The 22,647-nt window shown below is 38.6% G+C and overlaps 1 protein-coding gene across 1 annotated transcript; it reads right to left on the reverse strand.

Moving 5' to 3' along the window:
- Positions 1–15,896: 15,896 nt before the first annotated feature.
- On the reverse strand, positions 15,897–16,829 carry LOC120876509 (olfactory receptor 491-like). Its single transcript, XM_040258455.1, has one exon. The coding sequence runs from the start codon at positions 16,827–16,829 to the stop codon at positions 15,897–15,899; it is 933 nt and encodes a 310-aa protein (XP_040114389.1).
- Positions 16,830–22,647: the final 5,818 nt, after the last annotated feature.

Consider the following 22,647-nt stretch of genomic DNA (forward strand, 5'->3'; position numbering starts at 1 on the left):
GGACATTTTGCTTGTCTCTCAGGATGTTTCCATCCAACACTTGCACTAATCCAACTTCCGGAATTCTTTAGAGTCCCCTCAGCGCATTCAACCCTCTCTGGCCTTCAATCTTCCCTGTCTCACTTGGATGGCCTTCCAGTCTCCTGCTGTCATTACCCTGGATGACTTCTTTCATCCTTAAGATTCACTTATCTGCAAAGCTTTCTTTGCCTTCTAAGGGACAATAAGAAAACTTTCCTTTGTGTTGATATCACACTTTGAAGTTGTCTAGTTTGCCATTGTTTATACCTGGGTTATGGTTTTTGTTGTTTGCATTTTTACATTTTGCTACCCCCAATTAATATATATTCTCCTCAGCAATGATGCATTTTATCCCTGTGTCACAAATAACTAGTGCTTGGGAACAAACTGTGCTAAAGAAAAGCTTGCTAAATGAATTCATGCATGATTTATACAATATAATGAATATACTGTGGGGAACCAGAAATGAATAAAATTTAGGTTCCTTGTTGAGAGAAACCAAGTCTTGTAGAGAAGAAAGACATTAAACATATTATTAATGTATAAAAAGTCTGTAAGAGTAGTATAAGTAAAATAATTGTTTGTGCTGTTTCTAAGTGAAAATTGTATAATTACATTGAGGGTGAAGACTTGAAAATTCAAAGGAAACATTCCTCTGAAATCTGGCTACTATTACACAAGTTAATTATTACAAGCTTGGTAATTTATTCCTATGAATTTTTTCTTCTAATATATTTGGATGGGCTTCCCTGATAGCTCAGTTGGTAAAGAATCTGCCTGCAATGCAGGAGACCCTGGTTGATTCCTGCCACCCACTCCAGTATTCTGGCCTGGAGAATTCCATGGACTATATATAGTCCATGGTGTCACAAAGAGTTGAACATGACTGAGTGACTTTCACTTCACTTAGATCCCTGGGTTGGGAAGATCCCCTGGAGGAGGGCATGGCAACCCATGCCAGTATTCTTGCCTGGAGAATCCCATGGGCAGAGGAGCCTGGTGTGCTACAGTTCATAAGGTCTCCAAGAGTTGGATACAACTGAGGCGACTGAGCACACACACACACAATATATTTTAATACAACTTCTATGATATTGTATATGGAAGTTTAATGTCATTATTTTTCTTTGCATTTCATGTAAAAAGTGTGTTGTTGTATAGTCACTAAGTTTTGTCTGACACTTCTATGCCCCCATGAACTGTAGCCTGCCATGCTCCTCTGTGCAAGGATTTTCTAGGCTAGAAAACTGGAGTGGGTTGTCATTTACTTCTCCAGGGGATTTTCCCAACCCAGGGATCTCAATGTGTCTCCTGCACTGGCTGGCAGATTATTTACCAACGAGCCACCAGGGAAACTCATAAAAAGTTTATCACATTATAATTCCTCACAGAATATTTGAGATCTTCATGATAATGAAATTACTAGTGATAATGAGTTACTGGAGTTATCATGATAATGACTTACTAGCCCATAATTTAATCGCCCACTAATTTTGGACACATAACTTCGCAACTTTTAACTGTCAGAACTGTTGTAATCCCACAAATTGGGTAAAGCATCAGGAGGATAACATTACAAAACACACATTCCTAGATTTATAAGGCATAATTCAAAAGTATATTCTGTGCTCTAATTTGAGTATCCCCATAATTCACAATAATGAAAACACTGAATCAACATGCTAAACCATCTTCATTGTTTTGTTGACTTCTTGGCTATAGTTTCAGTAAAGAGCTTAGTACCTTCTCATGTTTTGCCATTGTTTTGTGACAAACGCAAAGTTTTTGTGTTTTGAGATAGTCTTGAGAAAACAAAATTAATGATAAATTATAAGAGAATAACAAATTACTACACTCCAATGCAATATTTTCATGGTTACTAAAGATTGAGTGAAAATTATAAAAGAAAGTTATATTTATTCAAATGATAAGCTTAAAAATAAATATCTAAATAAATAATATCTAAAAAATAAATAAAACATCTCCTTTAGCTTCCTTTAACTTGTGCTTTTAAGAGTCATATAACATTGACATTTTCTATTCAGTGTCATTGGTTCTAATTTTCATAGAAAATTTTCTGTTAACAATATTATTTCAATTCTTAAAGCTTGAAATATTTAACACAAATGATAAATATCAGTACAAATGTCTTCAAAATTCTTAATTTCTAAAAAATTTCTTACTTTAGAATAAGAAAGTATTTAGTATTTCAAGTGGCAGAACTCAGTTCTTTGGCAGAATGAATTGTGAGGTAGAATCTATGGCTCATTAAAGAATGTGTTCTGATTGGTCTACATTAAACACATTTAAATTACTCTAGTGACAAGCAAGCTTACTACCAGGGGTATTAGCTCTATCATGAAAAATATGTTTTTAGTTTTATCATTTGATCTTCAGTGAGTTTTAATGGCACAAATCATCTCCTTTCGGTATCAAAACACTGACATACTTGAATACAGCCAGCACACCTCCACTGCCTTCCATTCTCCAAAATTAACATTCATAGAATCTCTGCCCATTCCACCTGTGGCATGCTTTCCCCGTCTGTCACATTTCTCCTCTTAGCCTTTGAACATACTCTCATCTGAGGATTGAGCCAAACACTGAGCAGGATGTGTACTCTTTGCCTTCTGACTTAAGCAGAGTTAAGGGGGGCCAATCCTGCATTCACTGTGCACACAGTGTGAGCTTCAATCTGTGCTGACAGCAGTCATGGAGACTGGAGACAGAAAACTCAGATGCTCCCAGTGACACTTGTACACGACACTTAAATCTCTCTGACTTCCAGCTTTTTTTTTTAATTTGTAACATGAGAATAATTGTCCCCATATAGCATCTTTGTTGTGAGATAAAAGAAATGACATCTGCAAAGTATTTAAAGGCATTTGGTCATACATTAGAGCTAAGTAACGATTTTTCATTAAGTAAAAATGAAGAGTGGATAGATTTTCAGTTATTTAAAATATTTATGAGAAGTATAAGTTTTCTTTCAACCCATGTCAGAAGATTTTTCACAAATCCAAAGGAAGTCAGGAAGTATAGTATCTATTGCTTTCTTGGTTCTGGACCATGTCATTCGTAGTTATATACATAATATAACAACTGATTCTTGCCCTTCCCTTCCTCTCTACTGGCTACCTATGGGTCTTCCTAGAGCTCAGTGGCATCCCATTTATGCTTCCCTATCTGGCTCAAGGATTCTGACTCTTCCCAATACTTTCCTTCAACAAATGGGTCACATTTGAAGAATATCAGTGGGCAAAGGGCTAAGAGCCTCATAAACCTGAATATCAAGTCATTTCTTTCTTATTTCCTTTTCATAGCTACAGTTACACAAGCTTAGCAGTGGCTTTGCCTGCCAAAGACAATCCACACTTCTCTGGGCTCTCCTGGGAAGGTCTTCTTTGGGTGCCCAGAATGACCATTCTATGGTGAAAATTTTTTTCTTTTTCCTCTTAATTTTTTTTTTTTTTAATTTGAGAGTACTTGCTTTACAACGTTGTGTGGTTTCTGGTATACAACAACATGAATCAGCCATAAGTATACATTGTCCCCTCCCTCTTGCACCTCCCTCCCATCCCCTACCCCATCTCACCCCTCTTGGTTATCATGGAGCACTGAGCTGAGGCCCCTGTGTTATACAGAAACTTCCCATTAGCTATCTGTTTTACATACGGTAGTGTATATGTTTAAATGCTACTCTCTCAATCTGTCCCACCCTCTTCTTCCCTTTGCTGGGTCCACAAGTCTGTTTCTATGTCTGCGTCTCTATTCTCTGCAGTGCAAATATTGCTGAGGCCACAGTTTCCACAGGGGTCATAAAGTTGAGTTTCTCTTATTTTAATTTCTCATTGAAAAAGTAAAAATTTAAATTATTTAAATAAAATCTATGACTACTGTATTCTCCTTTTAGAGCCAGAATTACTTATGCTGACTTCCAAAGAGAATTTTATAAAGCAGCTGTTTTCCACTTACTTGTATAGCAGTTGTGCACTGAATCTCTGACAGTGTTAACCACTGAATGCACTCCTCCACTTAGAAACACAGTTACATACTTTCTGTGATGATGAGTGTCTTTTGTGTGTATTGGGAGGAAAAGAAAAGCTCTAATGGAATCCCCCAGGGCTGTTGTTGCTTGCCCCTTTGAGATAAATTCCTCGGACTGTTCTCCAGAAGTGACTCAAGAAGCCAAGTATCTCATTATCTCATCTCGCATAAATGGAAGGTCCAGTTCCTAACAAAAGGTATATTTCTGAGGATCCTGATGGAAGTTTGTCTAGAGACCTGGAAGAAAAACTGTCAAAGTAGAAATTTGGTGGGCGATGGAGACCAGAGTTAGTGCCACCAGGGCTCTCTGTAGACAAACAGTTTCTTTAATTGAGAACATCAGGTAGTGGGGAAAGCCCTGGAGTAATATGGGCCAGTTAGCAGAAAGTAAGCGGAAGAAAGCAGAGTCCACTGTTACTCAAAGTATACTAATAGTCCCTGGGCAGGTGCTGGTTAGCAAATTATTTATTGTCAGTCCAGGTCCAAATAAGAACAGAGGTTGTGGGGAACCATTTGTACTCTTTATAGCAATTTGAGAAAGTAACTTTAAGTGTGTTGACTCCAATAACTTTTTAAAATGGGTTTATTCTGTTGTATTTTAGTTTTTCTTATTTTGTTAGTAGTTCTCATTTTACTATTTTCCTAACAAGTATTGACCCATGGATACCCGGGGAGAAGTGATCCTTTATTTAAATAGTTTGAGAAACACTAGATATGGCTTTTGTACCCAGGAAACCTGGGGTCAGTTTGAGGTGGATGAATTGAGTGAAAGTTTTTAACTTCTTTGAGACTCAATTTTATGATCTGTAAAATGGGGTTTAAAACACATTTTATAGGCTATTCGTGAGATTTCAGAGTTAACACATAATTATCTAGAAAAGTTACCTAAAGTTATTGTTGTGTCTCAAATATGTGACAAATGGAACAAAGCTCCTGGATATGTTACATTTTGCAACTTACTCTATTTTATCCTTAGTCCCAGATACTTCCTCCTTTGAAATTCAAGACATTCCAACTCTGGCACCTCTGGTACCTAACCCTTATTGATCTCCCTGCTGCTCATCCCCTGAGAAGTTAGCACCTGCATGACCATTTTCCTCTCCATCTCTGTCTTTGTCATGAGCAATGGCAACTTCTAATCATTTGAATACCTCAACTGACAACTTGATCTCAAATTTCTTCTAATTTCTTGATTCCAATAACTTTTATCCATAGTCTCTTTATGAAACCTATCATATTCATATCATAAATTTCACTAATTGTCTTTTTTGTTCCACAACTTGAGTGTAAACATGTGTAATGACCATGTTAAAGCTTAACCAACCAAAGGCCATGAGAAATAAACCTATAGTGCAACAAAATCAAGTTTATTGGGTCAGCACAGTAAGGCTGGTGGTTTAGTTAATAAATCGTGTCTGACTCTTTGCAACCCCATGGACTGCAGCCCACCAGGCTCCTCTGTCCATGGGATTCTCCAGTCAAGAATTATTGGAGTGGGTTGCCATTTCCTTCTCCAGGGATTTTCTACACCCAGGGATTGAATTTAGGTCTCCTGAATTGCAGGCAGGATTCTTAACCAACTGAGCCATCAGGGAAGCACAGCAAGGGAGAACTCTCCAAATAATTACCACATGTCTCTTGATAATGGAGAGAAAGTACATGCCTTTGAAAGGTTTGGATTCTTACTGAAGGATACCAAGAAGGGATTAGATGTCGTGGGGTTCAGTTCTGGACAGTTTGCTGATTCGGTGGTGAGATTAACAGGAGGGACTAATCTGAGGCTGAAAGTTATCATGAAATGATGATAATTTAACATTTGAATGTCTCGTATTAGATGGGAAGAGCATTTCAGGTTTGGGTATATTGTTGATAAGAAAGCAGTAACTACTGAAAAATTAGATCATTATGTCATGGTTAAAATTGCTGCATAAAAGTTGAAGAAATAATGTTTTCTACTAATCTTTTTGCTAGATTATTCTATGTCCATCCTCCCAGCCTGAAGAATGACAGGGATTTTTTTTTTTTTTCAGTCCCACAAACTGTGTTTCTCTAGAAAATATTTCAAGTCAGTTCAGTCACTCAGTAGTGTCTGACCCCATGGACTGCAGCACACCAGGCCTCCCTGTCCATCACCAACTCCCGGAGTTTACTCAAACTCATGGTGATGTGATCCAACCATCTCATCCTCTGTCAGCCTCCTCTCTCGCCTCTGATCTTTCCCAGCATCAGGGTCTTTTCAAATGAGTCAGCTCTTTGTATCAGATGGCCAAAGTTTTGGAGTTTCAGCTTCAACATCAGTCCTTTCAATGAATATTCAGGACTGATTTCCTTTAATGGAAAGTTTGGATCTCCTTGCAGTCCAAGGGACTCTTGAGAGTCTTCTCCAACACCACAGTTCAAAAGCATCAATTCTTCAGCGCTCAGCTTTCTTCACAGTCCAACTCTCACATCCATACATGACCACTGGAAAAACCATAGCCTTGACTATACAGATCTTTGTTGACAAGGTAATGTCTCTGCTTTTTAGTATGCTCTCTAGGTTGGTCATAACTTTTCTTCCAAGGAGCAAGCGTCTTTTAATTTCACAGCTGCAGTCACCATCTGCAGTGATTTTGGAGCCCCTCAAAATAAAGTCAGCCACTGTTTCCACTGGTTCCCCAATTATTTGCCATGAAGTGATGGGACTGGATGCCATGATCTGTTTTCTGAATGTTGAACTTTAAGCCAACTTTTTCACTCTCCACTTTCACTTTCATCAAGTGGCTCTTTAGACCTTCTTCACTTTTTGCCATAAGGGTGGTGTCATCTGCATATCTGAGGTTATTGATATTTCTCCTGGCAATCTTGATTCCAGCCTGTGCTTCCTCCAGCCCAGTGTTTCTCATAATGTACTCTGCATATAAGTTAAATGAGCACAGTGACAATATACAACCTTGATGTATTCCTTTTCCTATTTGGAACCAGTCTGTAGTTCTATGTCCAATTGAAACTGTTGCTTCCTGACCTGTATACAGATTTCTCAAGAGGCAGGTCAGGTGGTCTGGTATTCTCTTTCAGAATTTTCCACAGTTTACTATGATCTACTCAGTCAAAGGCTTTGGCACAGTCAATGAAGCAGAAATAGATGTTTTCCTGGAACTCTTTTGCTTTTTCAATGATCCAGCGGATGTTGGCAATTTGCTTTCTGGTTCCTCTGCCTTTTCTAAATCCAGCTTGAACATTTGGAATTTCACAGTTCACATAGTGTTGAAGCCTAACTTGAAGAATTTTGAGCATTACTTTACTAGCATGTGAGATGAGTGCAATTGTGCGTTAGTTTGAGCATTCTTTGGCATTGCCTTTCTTAGGGGTTGGAATGAAAACTGACCTTTTCTAGTCCTGTGGCCACTGCTGAGTTTTCCAAATTTGCTGACATATTGAGTGCAGCACTTTCACAGCATCATTTTTCAGGATTTGAAATAGTTCAACTGGAATTCCATCACCTCCACTAGCTTTGTTCGTAGTGATGCTTCCTAAGGCTCACTTGACTTCACATTCCAGAATGTCTGGCTATAGGTGAGTGATCACACTATCGTGATTATCTGGGTTGTGAAGATATTTTTTGTATACTTCTGTGTATTCATGCTACCTCTTCTTAATATCTTCTGCTTCTGTTAGGTCCATACCATTTCTGTCCTTTATTGAGCCCATCTTTGCATGAAATGTTCCCTTGGTATCTCTGATTTTCTTGAAGAGCTATCTGGTCTTTCCCATTCTATTGTTTTCCTCTATTTCTTTGCACTGATCACTGAGGAAGGCTTTCTTATCTCTCCTTGCTATTCTTTGGAACTCTGCATTCAAATGGGAATATCTTTCCTTTTCTCCTTTGCTTTTGGCTTTGTAAGGCCTCCTCTGACAGCCATTTTGCTTTTTTTTTGCATTTTTTTTTTCTTGAGGATGGTCTTGATCCCTCTCTCCTGTACAGTGTCACAAACCTCTGACCATAATTCATCAGGCACTCTGTCTATCAGATCTAGTCCCTTAAGTCTAGTTCTCACTTCCATTGTATAATTGTAAGGGATTTGACTTAGGTCATACCTGAATGGTCTAGTGGTTTTCCCTACTTTCTTTAAGTCTGAATTTAATTTAAGTCTGAAAATATTTATTTCTCATTGTTTACTAAATTTCAGTTCAGTTCAGTTGCTCAGTCATGTCCAGCTCTTTGTGACCCCATGGACTGCAGCATGCCAGACTTCCCTGTCCATCACTAACTCCTGGAACCTGCTCAAACTTATGCCCTTTTAGTTGGTGATGCCATCCAACTAAATTACTAAATTTATTGATATAAATTTTTCAAAATATCTGTTTTAACCATCTTAATATGTGGGCAGAATGTATATCTATATCCCTCTTCATATGTATTATTTTTTAATTAATATTTTACCTTTTCCTTAATAGTTCTATGGATTTTTCAATTTTATTAACCTTTCCAATGAATTAAATTATAAATATATTTTCTCTGTGGGACATGTTTTCTATTTCTTTGATTTATATTGTTTATTCATTACTCATATATTTTTTTGGCCATGTTGTATGGCTTGAGGATCTAACTTACCCCACTTGGGATTGAACCCATGACCCCAGCAGTGGAAACATGGGTCTTCACCCTGTGCCACCAAGGAATTCCATATGCTTTTTTCTTATTTATTTGTTGTTCCTTTTCAAGCTTCCTGAGATGGAGGCTTACGTTTCTACTTTCAGTCTTTCCTTGAGGTTCGTTTTCATCCGTATCTTGAGTATAGACAATATATCCCCTCTCTTATCTGTAATTTGTCAGCAACTTTGAATGATGTGCTGGCTATTGTGAAGGACAGGTTATAGTGTCTGGACTGCGTTATAATTCTCTCAAACATAGTCATTGCATGAAAGTAACACCTTTACCTGTTTAGTCAGTGATGCACATTTTCTAGGATTTTCTAGGTTTTGGCAATTAGGAATAAAGCTTCTCTAAATATCTCTATGTAGGTCATCGTGTAGTCGTGTATTTTCATTTCTCTTTGACAAAATTTAGGATTGTAATTGCCGTGTGTTATGGTTAGTATCTGTTTATAAGATACTGTGAAACTTGTTTTTCCAAAATGTCTGTACTGTTTGCATTCCTACCAGGTTTGTATTTAAGTTCTATTTGCTCTGGGTCCTTTCCAGGATTGCTATTGTCAGTTTAAAAAAAAACAAAACCTATTCTAATATGTGGGTAGCATTAAATCTTTCAATTTAATTTGCACATCCCTTTTGACTGATTGTAAGAATCAGTTTGAAGTTCTTCTTAGCTCTACTTCTCTGTTGATGGTCAGTTTGTTTTCATATCTTGGCTATTGTGGAGTAATGCTGCAATAAACGTAGGAGTGCAGATGTCTCTTCAAACTCCTCTTTTCATTTCCTTTTTCATATATACCCCAAAGTGGAATTGCTGAATCATATATAGTTCTAATTTTAAAAAATTTTTTATACCACTGTGCATGTCAACTAGCAGTCTACAAAGATTTCCTTATCTGCCTATTCTTGCCAACAGCTGCTATCTCTTATCTTGTTGATAGCCATTCTAAGAGGTGTGAGACAATATTTCATTGTGGTTTTGATTTGCATCACCTTGGTAATTAGCAAAGAGCATGTTTCATGTTACTGTTGGTCATTTGGATGTCTTATTTTATTTACTTTAAGGATTTTACTTTAAACTTTATTATTTTTTTATTAATGTATGCTTGATTTATAATGTTGTATTAGTTTTAAGACAGCATAGTGATTCGATATTTTCATAGATTATACATTCATCTGAAGTTATAAAATCTTGAGTGTATTTTCCATGCTGTATAGCTTATTTATTTATTTTAAAAATATGATTTCTGTATTTGTTTGTGCTCTGCTGGGTCTTTGTTGCTGTACATGGGCTTTCTCTAGTTGTGGCGAGCAAAGGCCACTCTTCATTGTGGTGGCTTCTCTTTTTGCAGAGCATGGGCTTTAGGGCTTTATCTAATTGAATGAGTTATAATTTGATACACTGAAAGCCATCTAAGTTTTTTTAAAAACAATTTTCTTGAAATATAACTCACATATCAACAATTAACTGATTTAAAGAATACAAGTGAATAATTTATAGACTATTCACAGATATATGCAACGATCACCATGGTCAGTTTTAGAACAGTTTCATCACCTGATAAAGAAATCCTACATCCTTTAGAAACACCCCACACACCCCATTTCTAGAATCTAAACTAGCTTTAATGGTTTGTTTACAAATAGATGACAGTGTAAATAACATTGTGGGTCTCCGGAGGTTGGGTCATAGGAAACACCGCACCTTCATTTTTATTCTCTTGGGATACTTGCTAGAGTCCTAAGATACCATGTGAGAAATTCAGCTACTCTGCTGGTAAGACCATAGAGAGAGATTCTAAGAGTTATGGATAATGAGAGGCTTTTAAGCCATCCCGTCAAGATGCCAAGCATCTGAGTGAAGCTACTTGGACTCTTGAGATGTGACCAGATGCCGCTTGAATATCACCTAGTGACTCTTTATTAATGCATGTGGGGCAGGTGAAGTGACTCACAATATAATACAATAAAATGGCTTTGAGTGACTTGTCATGCAGTCACAAATGACCTACATATTACTTTTTTTCAGCTAATAAGTGATATACCATTCACATTCACCAAATAATCTAAACCCCCAAACTCCAGAGTTCTAAACTTTTAATTTTAACCTCTCACACTAATACATCAGCAAGTCACTTCTGATCCTTTACCTAAGTGAAAGTGAGAATTGCTCAGTGGTGTTCAACTCTTTGCTACCTCATGGACTATACTACATGGAATTCTCCAGGCCAGAATACTGGCATGGGTAGCCTTTTCCTTCTCGAGGGGATCTTCCCAACCCAGGGATCAAACCCAGGTTTCCTGCATTGCAGGCAGATTCTATACCAGCTGAGCTGCTACAGAAGCCCAAGAATATTGGAGTGGATAGCCTATCCCTACTCCAGTGGATCTTTCTGACTCAGGAATCAAACTGAGGTCTCCTGCATTGCAGGCAGAAACTTATAGTTTAGGTAAAGAGGGCTTCCCTTGTGGCTCAGCTGGTAAAGAATTTGGCTGCAATGTGGGAAACCTGGGTTCAATCCAGGGGTTGGGAAGATCCCCTGGAAAAGGGAAAGATTACCCACTCTAGTATTCTGGCCTGGAGAATTCCATGGACTGGATAAACCATGGGGTCACAAAGAGTCAGACATGACTGAGCAACTTTCACTTTCTGCTTTATGCAGAAAGTTTCTTCACAGAAACTATGTTGAATAGGTGAATTCCTCTCCAGCAAAACTGCAACCACCCTAGTACAATGCAGCATCTCAGATCTTAACTAATAACTTCACTGCCCCCGCTCCCCCTTCTCCCTCTTATGATTAACAACAAGAATGATGTTTTAAAAAACATTCACATTGGAACTAGTTAAAAAAAAACATTTAATGGCTTTCCATTCCTTTTATAGTGAAATTCAAATATTTTTCCATGGCCAATGGAGCACCGCATGATCAATCCTTTCTGTGTATCTCTCCTCCTTGTTTGCCACAGCTTCTTTATTTCTTGAGATTCTCAGAATCTTTGCACGCACTGTTTTCTGTATGCAGCTTTCTCTCCAGTCTCCATGTCAGTGGGTCTTTCTTAGCTTTCAACATTCTACTCAACTGTCACCTCCTCCAAGTGGCCTTCCCTGTCACACTCACCAAGGATTCACCACCCAAACCAGCAGTTACCCTTTATAAGTCATATCAACCCAATTGATTTGTGTCTTCCACCCACTAATGTGTTCTACATTTATAATGTTTATTTGCTACTGTCTCTGCCACTAAAATCTAAACTACATGAGAACTCTGCTCTATTACACATTATATCTCTGTTCATTTATCAAAATATCTTCAGTGCTTACTCAGTTTCTGGATTATATTAAGAGCTCAACTAGTGTTTTTGAAATAAATAAATGAATGACTATCCCATCTGCTGTGCTGTGCTTTGTCACTTAGCTGTGTCCAACTCTTTGTGACCCGATGGACTGTAACCCACCAGATTTCTCTGTCCATGAGGTTTCTCCAGGAAGAATACTGGAATGGGTAGCCTATTCCTTCTCCAGGAGATCTTCCCGACCCAAGAATCGAACTGAGGTCTCCTGCATTGCAGGCAGATCCTTTACCAGCTGAGCTACCAGGGAAGCCTGGCTATTCCATATATACCTGTAAAATAACCAAAAATCCTTGATTAAATGTTCCTCTTATAGTTGGAGGTCACAATGGCAGGGAATTATCAATGTTTGAGGCCGCCTCTTTAACTCTTCCCTATAATTACCATAATAAATATGCCAAGACATAGCTGTAAATATTAACAGATCTGAAAATTGTTTGTCACAGAATTCCCAATTAGCAGTGCTCACGTGATAACTCAGGTAAAATACAAAAGACCTATGAACACACTGACCTCTGAATTATGGGTCCAAAATGCCCAGAGGGAAGCTAGTCTTGTATTCAGGATTTGAGAGTTTACATAAGTTAAGCTCCAGAAATCATGTAAGTCAGTATGCACTTAGGATTTTTACATGACAATTGCAAATGCTATTTATGAAAAATTCAGTATTCTACTAATGCCTCGAAAGAGACTCAAAGCAAGTGATAATTCTGACTTCTAGCTCAATTAAAACACATGCCTGAAAGAGTGCAGCCATGTATTGCTGTGTTTAGAACCTGACAAGATCAAATGGAAGCCTGTAAACATGAATAACCTCACTCTTGGGGACCTTTTCATATGTTATGATGATGAACTTAAGAGTTATTAATGACCCAATGGAATTCTAATAACATGCCAGTAACTTCATTCTTTTATGGTCATTTATGGAACCCTATGTGAGGGTTCCATAGTCACATAGCAGGGGGTGGAATGTGACATAATAGAAATACCTGTGTTCTCTACCCCCAGTTCCTAACACAGGGCTCTAAACTCTTGTAATTTCCTGAATGACAGGGGTGCTAGAAGCATCTTTTTTTTCAAATATTTGTTCTTTAAACCTGGTTCCTGACACAGGACTCCTGAATCCACTGGAACCTCCTAGGTGATAGGAGTGTCTTTGAATGAAGACCCTCGGTGGGATTCTGTACAGCTTCTGGATGAGGACTGGTCACCAAAAAGATCAAACCATGATTAGAAGCTTGGAACTTTATGTTCACATGTGTTTATACAGTGGGGCTGGAGAGGCTGGAGACTTTTTACATAGCCTCTATAAAGCTCCTAAACTATGAGGTGGAGAGCTTCCAATTTGGCCAACAGATTCATGTGCTAGAAGGCTTATACACTCCAAATTATATTTCAGCTTCCTGGTGATAGAAACTCCTGCCCTGGAGACCCTTCCAGACCTGGTGCATTGTGTCTCTCCATCTGACTGTTAATTTATCCTTTATAATATCTTTTATGTTAAACTGGTAAATGTAAGCAGATGCTTCAGAGAATTATGTTGAGTCATTCTAGCAAACTCTTACACTTGGAAGAGGCCTGTGGCAATCCTTGACTTTGTAGCCAAGTTGGACAAAAGTGTGGGGACCTTGGGGACCCATTACTTGCAATTGGTGTCAGAAGGGAGGGCAGAGTTGTGGAACTGAGCCTTAAGCCTGTGAAGTCTGACCCTACCTCCAGGCAGTTAGTGTCACAATTGAATGAAAGAATAAAGCATCAGTTTGATGTCTGGATATTTAGAAAATACAAGTATTCCAGTTGGTTGGTATGGGAGGAAAAGACCACAAATTTGGTGTCAAGAGTGTTGTGGTTAGAGAAAGTTTTCTTTATCCATTATTTGATCATTTCACATGTTTAATTTATCCTTGTTTCATTTAGTCTTTGTATGTTTCCACTTAAATTGCAATTTTATGATAGATACTCTACATTTTAACTTCAGTCTCTCAGTCATGTCTGACTCTGCAACCCCATGGACTGCAGCACACCAGGCTTCCCTGTCCATGACCAACTCCTGGAGCTGGCTCAAACTCATGTCCATCGAGTCAGTGATGCCATCCAACCATCTCATCCTCTGTTGTCCCCTTCTACTCTTGCCTTCAATCTTTCCTAGCATCAGGGTCTTTTCCAATGAGTCAGTTCTTTGCATTATGTGGCCAAATTATTGCAACTCCAGCTTCATCGTGAGTTCTTCCAATGAATATTCAGGACTGATTTCCTTTAGGATTTACTGGTTTGATCTCCTTGCTGTCCAAGTGACTCTCAAGAGTCTTCTCCAATACCACAGTTCAAAAGCCTCAATACTTAGCAGAATTAACTTAGCAATGTATTATAAATAATATCCCATTTGCTTCTTTCTATGTTTCCCAATCCTTACTTGTTTCACCCCATTATACTGAGTCAAGGACTTTTATAATTTGTCTCACTTTCAGATTCTCTAAAAAGTTGTCTCAGTATTTACATTGAGTTGGGAGCTCCTGAACTCCAGAAAAATCCCTCTTCATCCTTCTGGTTTCATGGTGATGATGTAAATGAGGGTAGATTATTATGTAAGTATTATATGTACCATAATCTTTGGCAACACCTCTAGTTTAATTAATGGGTATTAACTTTTTATACATCTATGTTATGGAACCATGAATGCTGCTAGCATATTAATTGCAGTGCTTAGATTTCAGATACCCTTTTAAATTTCTATAGCTAAGGAAAGCTACATTACGCTGAATGGGAGTATTCATAACACGTCCTTAAATATCGTTAGAAGAAAGTGTTAGTCACTCAGTCATGTCCAGCTCTTTACAGTCCATGGATGGTAGGCTGCCAGGCTCCTCTGTCTACGTGATTCTCCATGCAAGAATACTGGAGTGGGTTGAATTCCATTCTCCAGAGGATCTTCCCATCACAGGGATTGAACCCAGGTCTCCTTCATTGCAGGAAGATTCTCTACCATCTGAGCTAAATATGGTTAGACTTCCAGTCAAATCATGTAATTGTGGTGTCCAGACCTTAATTTCTATAGATATAAACCAATCAGGTTTCCCATTCTCATCCTTGTTTTTGGAGTCCTCATAATCTAGACTAACTTGATAGTAGAGTTTGTTCAGAAGACTGGTTTAAAAGAACAGCTTTAGGTTTGCTTGTCCTATTCAAATCCTCTAGATCAGTAACTGTGCTGAAGAAATGCATGGAATCAGAGGACTTGATTCCAGGTGAATCAGAGATTTGAGTCCATATCTCTCAAGACAAGCTACTGAATATCTCTGAGACTCAGCAGTTTCATCTGTAAAATTGAGGTAAATTGTTAATAATTAGCATCATGAGATTTCTGTAAGAATTAAATAAAGAAACATAGTGCTTTGGACTCAGACTTTCTTGATTCAGAGACTGATTGCACAACTTTCCAGCTGCATCATTCTGGGCATCTACTTAACCTCTCTGTGTACCAGATAATTTATTTGTCAAGTAGAAATAATAAAACTATGACTATATGGTTTTTATGTGAAATAAGCCAGCTAATACACCATTGTGCTAGAATAGGGCCTGACGTATTATAAGTAGAAATTATTGTTTGCTAAATAAATTAAAGTCCTAGGCATATAAGAGTGTTAATATGTAATAGTGAAAGTAATTGCTATTATTATTGCAAATTCCAGATGCCTACCAGCTGGTTTATAAGTGTATACAACTGAGAATAAGAAGTATTATGATTTCAATTTAAGCACCCAGTAAAGCAGTATTTAGTAGGTCCTAAGCGTGATACTGGTAAACAAAAATTTATAGGTCATCAGAAATGTTAAGAACAAATCCTAAGAATATATTCTGACCATTGCCTTTCTCAGGGCCTCCTTTACGTCTCTGTTCCTCAGACTGTAGATGAGGGGGTTCAGCATGGGGATCACCACTGTGTAGAACACAGACAGCACTCTGTTCTGCTCAGTTGAGTAGCTGGATTTGGGCATCACATAAATGAAGGTAATCGTTCCATAGTAGAGAGTGACCGCGGTGAGGTGAGCGGTGCAGGTGGAGAAGGCCTTGTGTCTCCCGTCAGTGGAGCGCATCTTCAGGATGGTGCTGAGGATGCAGATGTAAGAGAGAGTGATGACAGACACTGTGACCACAATGATGGAGCCAGAAGAGATGGAAGGGATAATCTCAACAGTGGAGACATCTGAGCAGGAAAGTTTCAACAGAGGGGAGAAGTCACAGAAAAAGTGGTCTACCTGATTCGGCCCACAGAAAGACAGAGTCAGTAAGCAGCTAGCAAATGTGCAAGCATTCACACACCCACCCACATAGGAAGCCCCAACCAAGAGAACACAGACTCTGGGGGACATGTGGGTGGAGTAGAGCAGGGGCAAGCAGATGGCCACATAGCGGTCATAGGCCATGGCAGCCAGCAGGAAGCACTCAGCTGACCCAAACATGACCACAAAACACAGCTGAGCTTCACAGCCAGAAGCAGTGATGGTCACTCCTTGTCTCAGGAATCCTATAAGCATCATAGGTGTGACGGATGTGGTACACCCACTGTCCACAAAAGCCAAATGACTTAGAAAAAGGTACATGGGGGTGTGAAGCTGGGAACAGGTTCTTATTAGAATAATTATGCTGATATTGCCTACTAAGGTGACAGCATAGATTCCTAGAAATACCACAAAAAAGATGACACAAAGTGTAGGATCCTCTGTTAACCCCAAAAGGATGAATTCTGTCACACTCGTGTGGTTTCCAAACTTCATGTCCTCTGGGAGTTCCTGTTGAGGGAAATTTTAAAATTGATTTTAAAAAATATTTTCATTCTACACATTCTTGGTTTTATTTGGTTATTCATTACACTTATTCATAATATTTTCTCCCTCTGCCTAGCTGTAAATATGGTGCTGTACAGGATTCCTTTGTCCCTTTACACAAAAGAAGAATGATTCAACCTCACTCTCTGGGAACTCAGTTATTTTCTTTTATTTATCTAATGTTTATTCTAAAACCCCTTTCCAAACTTTATTTGTAGAAAGATCTGTCTCCCAAGATCGAGGTCTATAGTTCCAGTCATCTTGGAAGTCTTCAGTTAGAAATCCCACAAATACCTCAAACTCAGCCTCCCCCAGACCAAACTCATCCTTTCATTAGACCATTCCTCCTGTCCTGCGTTTGTGGAATCCACAATCCACACAATTGCTTATGTCTGAAACATGGACGATGAAAGGCTATTGCTGAACCATGAAAGATGCTGTGATTCTTGGCCTCTGGAGGAGGAGAAGTCAATTTGAGACCAGAGACAAGGCTTGATCATTCAGAGTTTTTGTGTAATAAAGTTTTATTAAAGTATAAAAGAGACAGAGAAAGCTTCTGACACAGACATCAGAAAGGGTCATAAACAATGCCCCCCTGCTAGTCTTTAGCCAGATGTTATATAGCTACTAGCAGTCTGCTAGTTAGAGAATGGAAATGTCTCAAAACTCAGACTGGCGCCAGGCCCCTCACCCACAACATGGATTGAGATAACATTGGCACCAGGTGGGTCATCCAGGGCCATAAAATGATTGACATGAATCTTGAAGAAAGGCAGACTTCCATACAAATGTATAGTTTCATTAACATAGATTAGGAGAACAATGTATAACATATTGGTTTGCTAAGTCGGTTCTGAGCCTTTAGGCAGAACCGACTTGAAGACAGAGTCTAGGGTAAATACGTAGTACATTAACATAGCTTAAGACAAACATTTCCATTAGAAAAATGCATTGGTTAGCTCAAAGTTTGAGAAAAGTTAAGTTCAGGTGGAACCAGGTGTCATTATGCCAACATAGAATTTTAAGATAAACCTCTTTTTAAATTTGTATAGGGATGGGGAAAAAATATAGCACTAGTATGTTTCCTTCTGCCACTTAAGAGAGAGAGAAAAAAGGTCTGAACTTGCAGCCTATTTCCTCCATTTGTAGACTCTTGGCCTTTCAGCCTGTTATCCTCTCAAAGTGATCCTAGTCTTCTTCCTCTCATTGTACCACATCTAATAAAATCCTATTGATACTATCTACAATTTAGCTCTCCAATTTGTTTATCCATTCCTATATTTCCACTGCTAGCATCCCTACTATAGGTGAGGCCCTGTTCATTTTTCTCTTTTATTTTATTCATTTGTTTGCCTCCTTGTCTTCATTCTTGTGCCATTATAATTCACGGTACATCTGCCAAAGTCATCTCTTGCTAAAGTAAAATGGTGATGCCAAAGTGATCCTTTCAAGTCTTTCATGATTTCTTAGGCCTCCAAGATGAACCTACCCTCCTTAGCACAGCACAGTGTATGCTTTCTATATCACCTGCATATGACTCTCTGCTTCTCTCTCAGGATGTTTCCATCCAGCACTTGCACTAATCCAGCCTTTTTGAACTGTTCAGTCTCCTCCATTCATCTGTGTTATTTGGCCTTTAATCCTTGTTCTCCCACTTGGATGGCCCCCATCTTTCCACTATCATTACCTTGGGTGACTTCTCCTCCTCCAAGTTCATTTCTCTACAAAATCTACTCTGACATCTAAGGTGTAATCAGATAAATTTCCTTTGTGTTGACCTCATGCTTTGAAGATGTTTAGATTGTGTTTCTTTTTACTAAATTACGGGATTTTGTTTTGTTTTTTGCTTGCTTACACTTTATTCCTCCCAATTAATACATAGTCTCCTCAAAATGGTGTTTATTCCTGTATAACGAATAACTAGTGTTTGGGACTAATATATGCTGGAGAAAACCTGTTACTAGAATTTAGGCATGACTTGTATAACGCATATGCCAGGTGGAATATACTTCCCAACTCCTTTGTACAATATTTATGGAGCTTCATATTCTATCCTTAGTTACTTTTTGAAATGTATCTCCCTATATACTTCTTTGCTAATGTTAGCTAGTTAGAATAGGAAAAGGAGTCCAGAATGGTGGTGGCTAAAAGACAAGGAAGAGAAAAGCTCATGAAAATAGAACAAAGGAAGGTCCGAGGACCAGAGTGAAGACCTCAGGTAGAACAAACAGCACTCCTGCCTAGCGCAATTTACATAGGGGAGGCCCAGGGGAAGGAGAAAAAAACACATAAAAAGAGGAGCCAAAAGGCCAGGGTCTCTGTGAATCGCTCTCTCACTCTCACATTCTCTCTTTCACTCTCGCGTTCTCTCTCTCTTTTTTCTCTCCATGTCTTTTGGGTCGGCATACCTTGAGGATGTATTTTCCTTTATTTTCTAAATAAAACTGAGCTGTAACACAGAGCTGTAACACTGGTCCTTCTAAGAGCTGGTCCCTCACTTCAAATTTTTGTTGTGATGAAACAGAACCGAGGAAATTACAAACTCCCATGACATCTACTTTTATGCTTTTAAGAGTCATGTTAACCCAACCCTGTAATTATTGATTCAGTGTTATAGTTTCTGATTTTCATAGAAAGACAGTTTTCTAACAGCATTATTTCAGTTAAGGTTTGAAACATTTACCATAAATGATAAATATAAGTACCAAATATCTTCACAATTCTTAATTTATTAAAAATTCCTTACTTTAGAATATGAGCATTTACGGTTTCCAATGGTGGGGCTTCAACAGAATGAATTGTGAGGTATTATGAACCAACAGCTGAGAACCTACAGCTCATTAAAGAATGTGTTCCAGCTTTTTGATAGATTTTCCTTAAGTGCACTTAAATTACTCTAGTGATAGGCAAGGTTATTGCCAGGGGTGTTAATTCTATGAATTCTGTGTTTAAAAAAAAATCTGCTTTTGGTTTCTCAGTTGCTCTCTATGAGTCTAATGGCACAAACCGTCTCCTTTCAGAGTTTAATGACACAAACCATCTCCTTTCAGTGACAAAGCAATGAAACTTGAATACAGCCAGCACACCTCCACTGCCTCCCCTTTACCAAAATTAACATTCGTAGATCCGTTGCCCATTCCACCTGTGGCATACTTTCCAAGCCCTCACAGTTCTGCTCTCAGCTTCTGAACACTCTCAGTTGAAGACTGAGCCAAGCACCGAGCAGCATGCATGCTCTTTGCCTTCTGACTCAAGCGGAGTTAAGTGGGGCCGATCCTGCATTCACTGTGCACACAGTGTGAGCTTCAGTCTGTGCTGACAGCAGTCATGGAGACCAGAGATGGAAATTTCAGTTCCTCCCAGTGGCCAATTATTTTCACTTGTACATGACACTTGAATCTCTCTGACTCCCAGTGTTTTTTTTTATTTGTAAAATGGAAATAATTGTCCCCATACAATATCTTTGTTGTGAGATTAAAAGAAATGACATCTGCAAAGTATTTAAAGGTGTTTTGTCATATATCAGAGCTAAGTGTTTTTCATTAAACAAAAATAAATAGTGGATAGATTTTCAACTAGTTAAAATTTTTATGAGAAGTATAATATAAGTTTTCTTTGAACACATCAGGAGATTTTTCACAAATCCAAAAGAAGTCAGGAAGTATAGGATCTGATGGTTTCTTAGTTCTGGACCATGTCATTAATAATCATATGCATAATATGACAGCTGATTTCTTGCCCTTCCCTTCCTCCCCACTGACTACCTAGGGATCTTTCTAGAGCTCTGTGGCATCCCATTCATGCTTCAGATTCTGACTCTCCCCAATCCTTTCCTTCAATGATTGGGTCGTACTGGTGGATGATTAGGGGTTGTAGGGCAAAGAGCCACAGCAACCTGATTGATTATCAGGTGCTTAGCCGCAGCTTGGCTGCCACAGACCATCCACATTTCTCTGGGATCTCCTGGGAAGTCTGCTTTGCATGCCTGGGATGACCTTTCTGCAGTATATCTCTCTTTTTTTCCCTTAAAAAAAGTTGTTTGTTTCTTTTTTTAATTAGAGGATAGTTGCTTTACAATGTTATGTTGGTTTCTTGCACACAACCTTTTGAATCAGCCATACATATACATACAACCCCTCCCTCTTGAACCTTCCTCCCACTTCCTACGCCATCTCACCCCTCTAGGTTATCACAGAGCACCAATCTGAGCTACCTGTGTTATATAGCAACTTCTCGCTAGCTTTCTGTTTTACATATGGTAGTGTATATGTTTCAGTGCTACTCTCTCAATTCACCCCACCCTCAATTTCCCTCTATGTACACACATCTGTTCTCCATGTCTGTGTCTCTAGTCCCTGTAGTGTAAACCTTGCTAAGGCCACAGTTTCCTCAGGGGTTACAAAACAAAGTTGTTGAGTTTCTTTCATTTTTCATTTCTCATTGAACAAACAAAAAAATTAAATTATTTAAATAAAATCCATGATTACTGCACTCACCTTTTAGAGCCAGATTTTCTGTTGCTGAATTTCAGAGAATTTTAGAAAGCAGACAGTTTCCACTTACTTTTACAGCAGTTGCACACTTACTACCTGACAATATTAACAAGAAATGCTCTTCTCCGTTTAAGAACATAGTTGCATACATTCTGTGATAGGATCTTTTTTGTGTGCTGGGAGGAAAAGAAAGGCTGTAATAGAATCCCACAGGGCTGTTGTTGCTTGCCCCTTTGAGATAAATTCCTCGGACTGTTCTCCAGAAGTGACTCATGGAGCCAGGTATCTCATTAAGGTGGCATAAATGGAAGGTCCAGTTCCTAACAAGAGGTATATTTCTGAGGATCCTGATGGAAGGTTTGTCCAGAGACCTGGAGGAAAAACTGTTGAAATAGAAATTTGGTGGGCGATGGGGACCAGAGTCAATGTCACCAGGGCTCCAATTTCCTCTCTGTAGAAAAAAACAATTTCTTTAATTGAGAACATCAGGTAGTGGGGAAAGCCCTGGAGTAATATGAGTCAGTTAGCAGAAAGTAAGTGGAAGAAAGCAGAGTCCACTGTTATTCAAACTATACTAATAGTCCCTGGGCAGGTGCTCACTGGCAAACTATTGTCAGTCCAGGTCCAAATAAGAACAGGGGTTGTGGGGAAACCATTTGTACTCTTTATAGCAATTTGAGAAAGTAACTTTAAGTGTGTTGACTCCAATAACTTTTTTCCATGGGTGTATTCTGTTGTATTTTAGTTTTTCTTATTTTGTTATTAGTTCTCATTTTACTATTTTCCTAACAAGTATTGACCCATGGACACCCAGGGAGAAGTGATCCTTTATTTAAATAGTTTGAGAAACACTAGATGTGGCTTTTGTACCCAGGAGACCTGAGGTCAGTTTGAGGTGGATGAATTGAGTGAAAGTTTTTAACTTCTTTGAGACAAAGTTTTATGATCTGTAAAATGGGGTTTAAAACTCACATTTTATAGGCTATTCATGAGATTTCAGAGTTAACATAATTATCTACAAAAGTTACCTAAAATTATTGTTGTGTCTCAAATATGTGACAAATGGAACAAAGCTCCTGGATATGTTACATTTTGCAACTTACTCTATTTTATCCTTAGTCCCAGATACTTCCTCCTTTGAGATTCAAGACATTCCAACTCTGGCACCTCTGGTACCTAACCCTAATTGATCTCCCTGCTGCTCATCCCCTGAGAATTTAGCACCTGCATGACCATTTTCCTCTCCATCTCTGTCTGTCATGAGCAATGGCAAC

This window comes from Oryx dammah, unplaced genomic scaffold, assembly GCF_014754425.2.
Source record: "Oryx dammah isolate SB20612 unplaced genomic scaffold, SCBI_Odam_1.1 HiC_scaffold_17, whole genome shotgun sequence".
NCBI lineage: Eukaryota > Metazoa > Chordata > Mammalia > Artiodactyla > Bovidae > Oryx > Oryx dammah.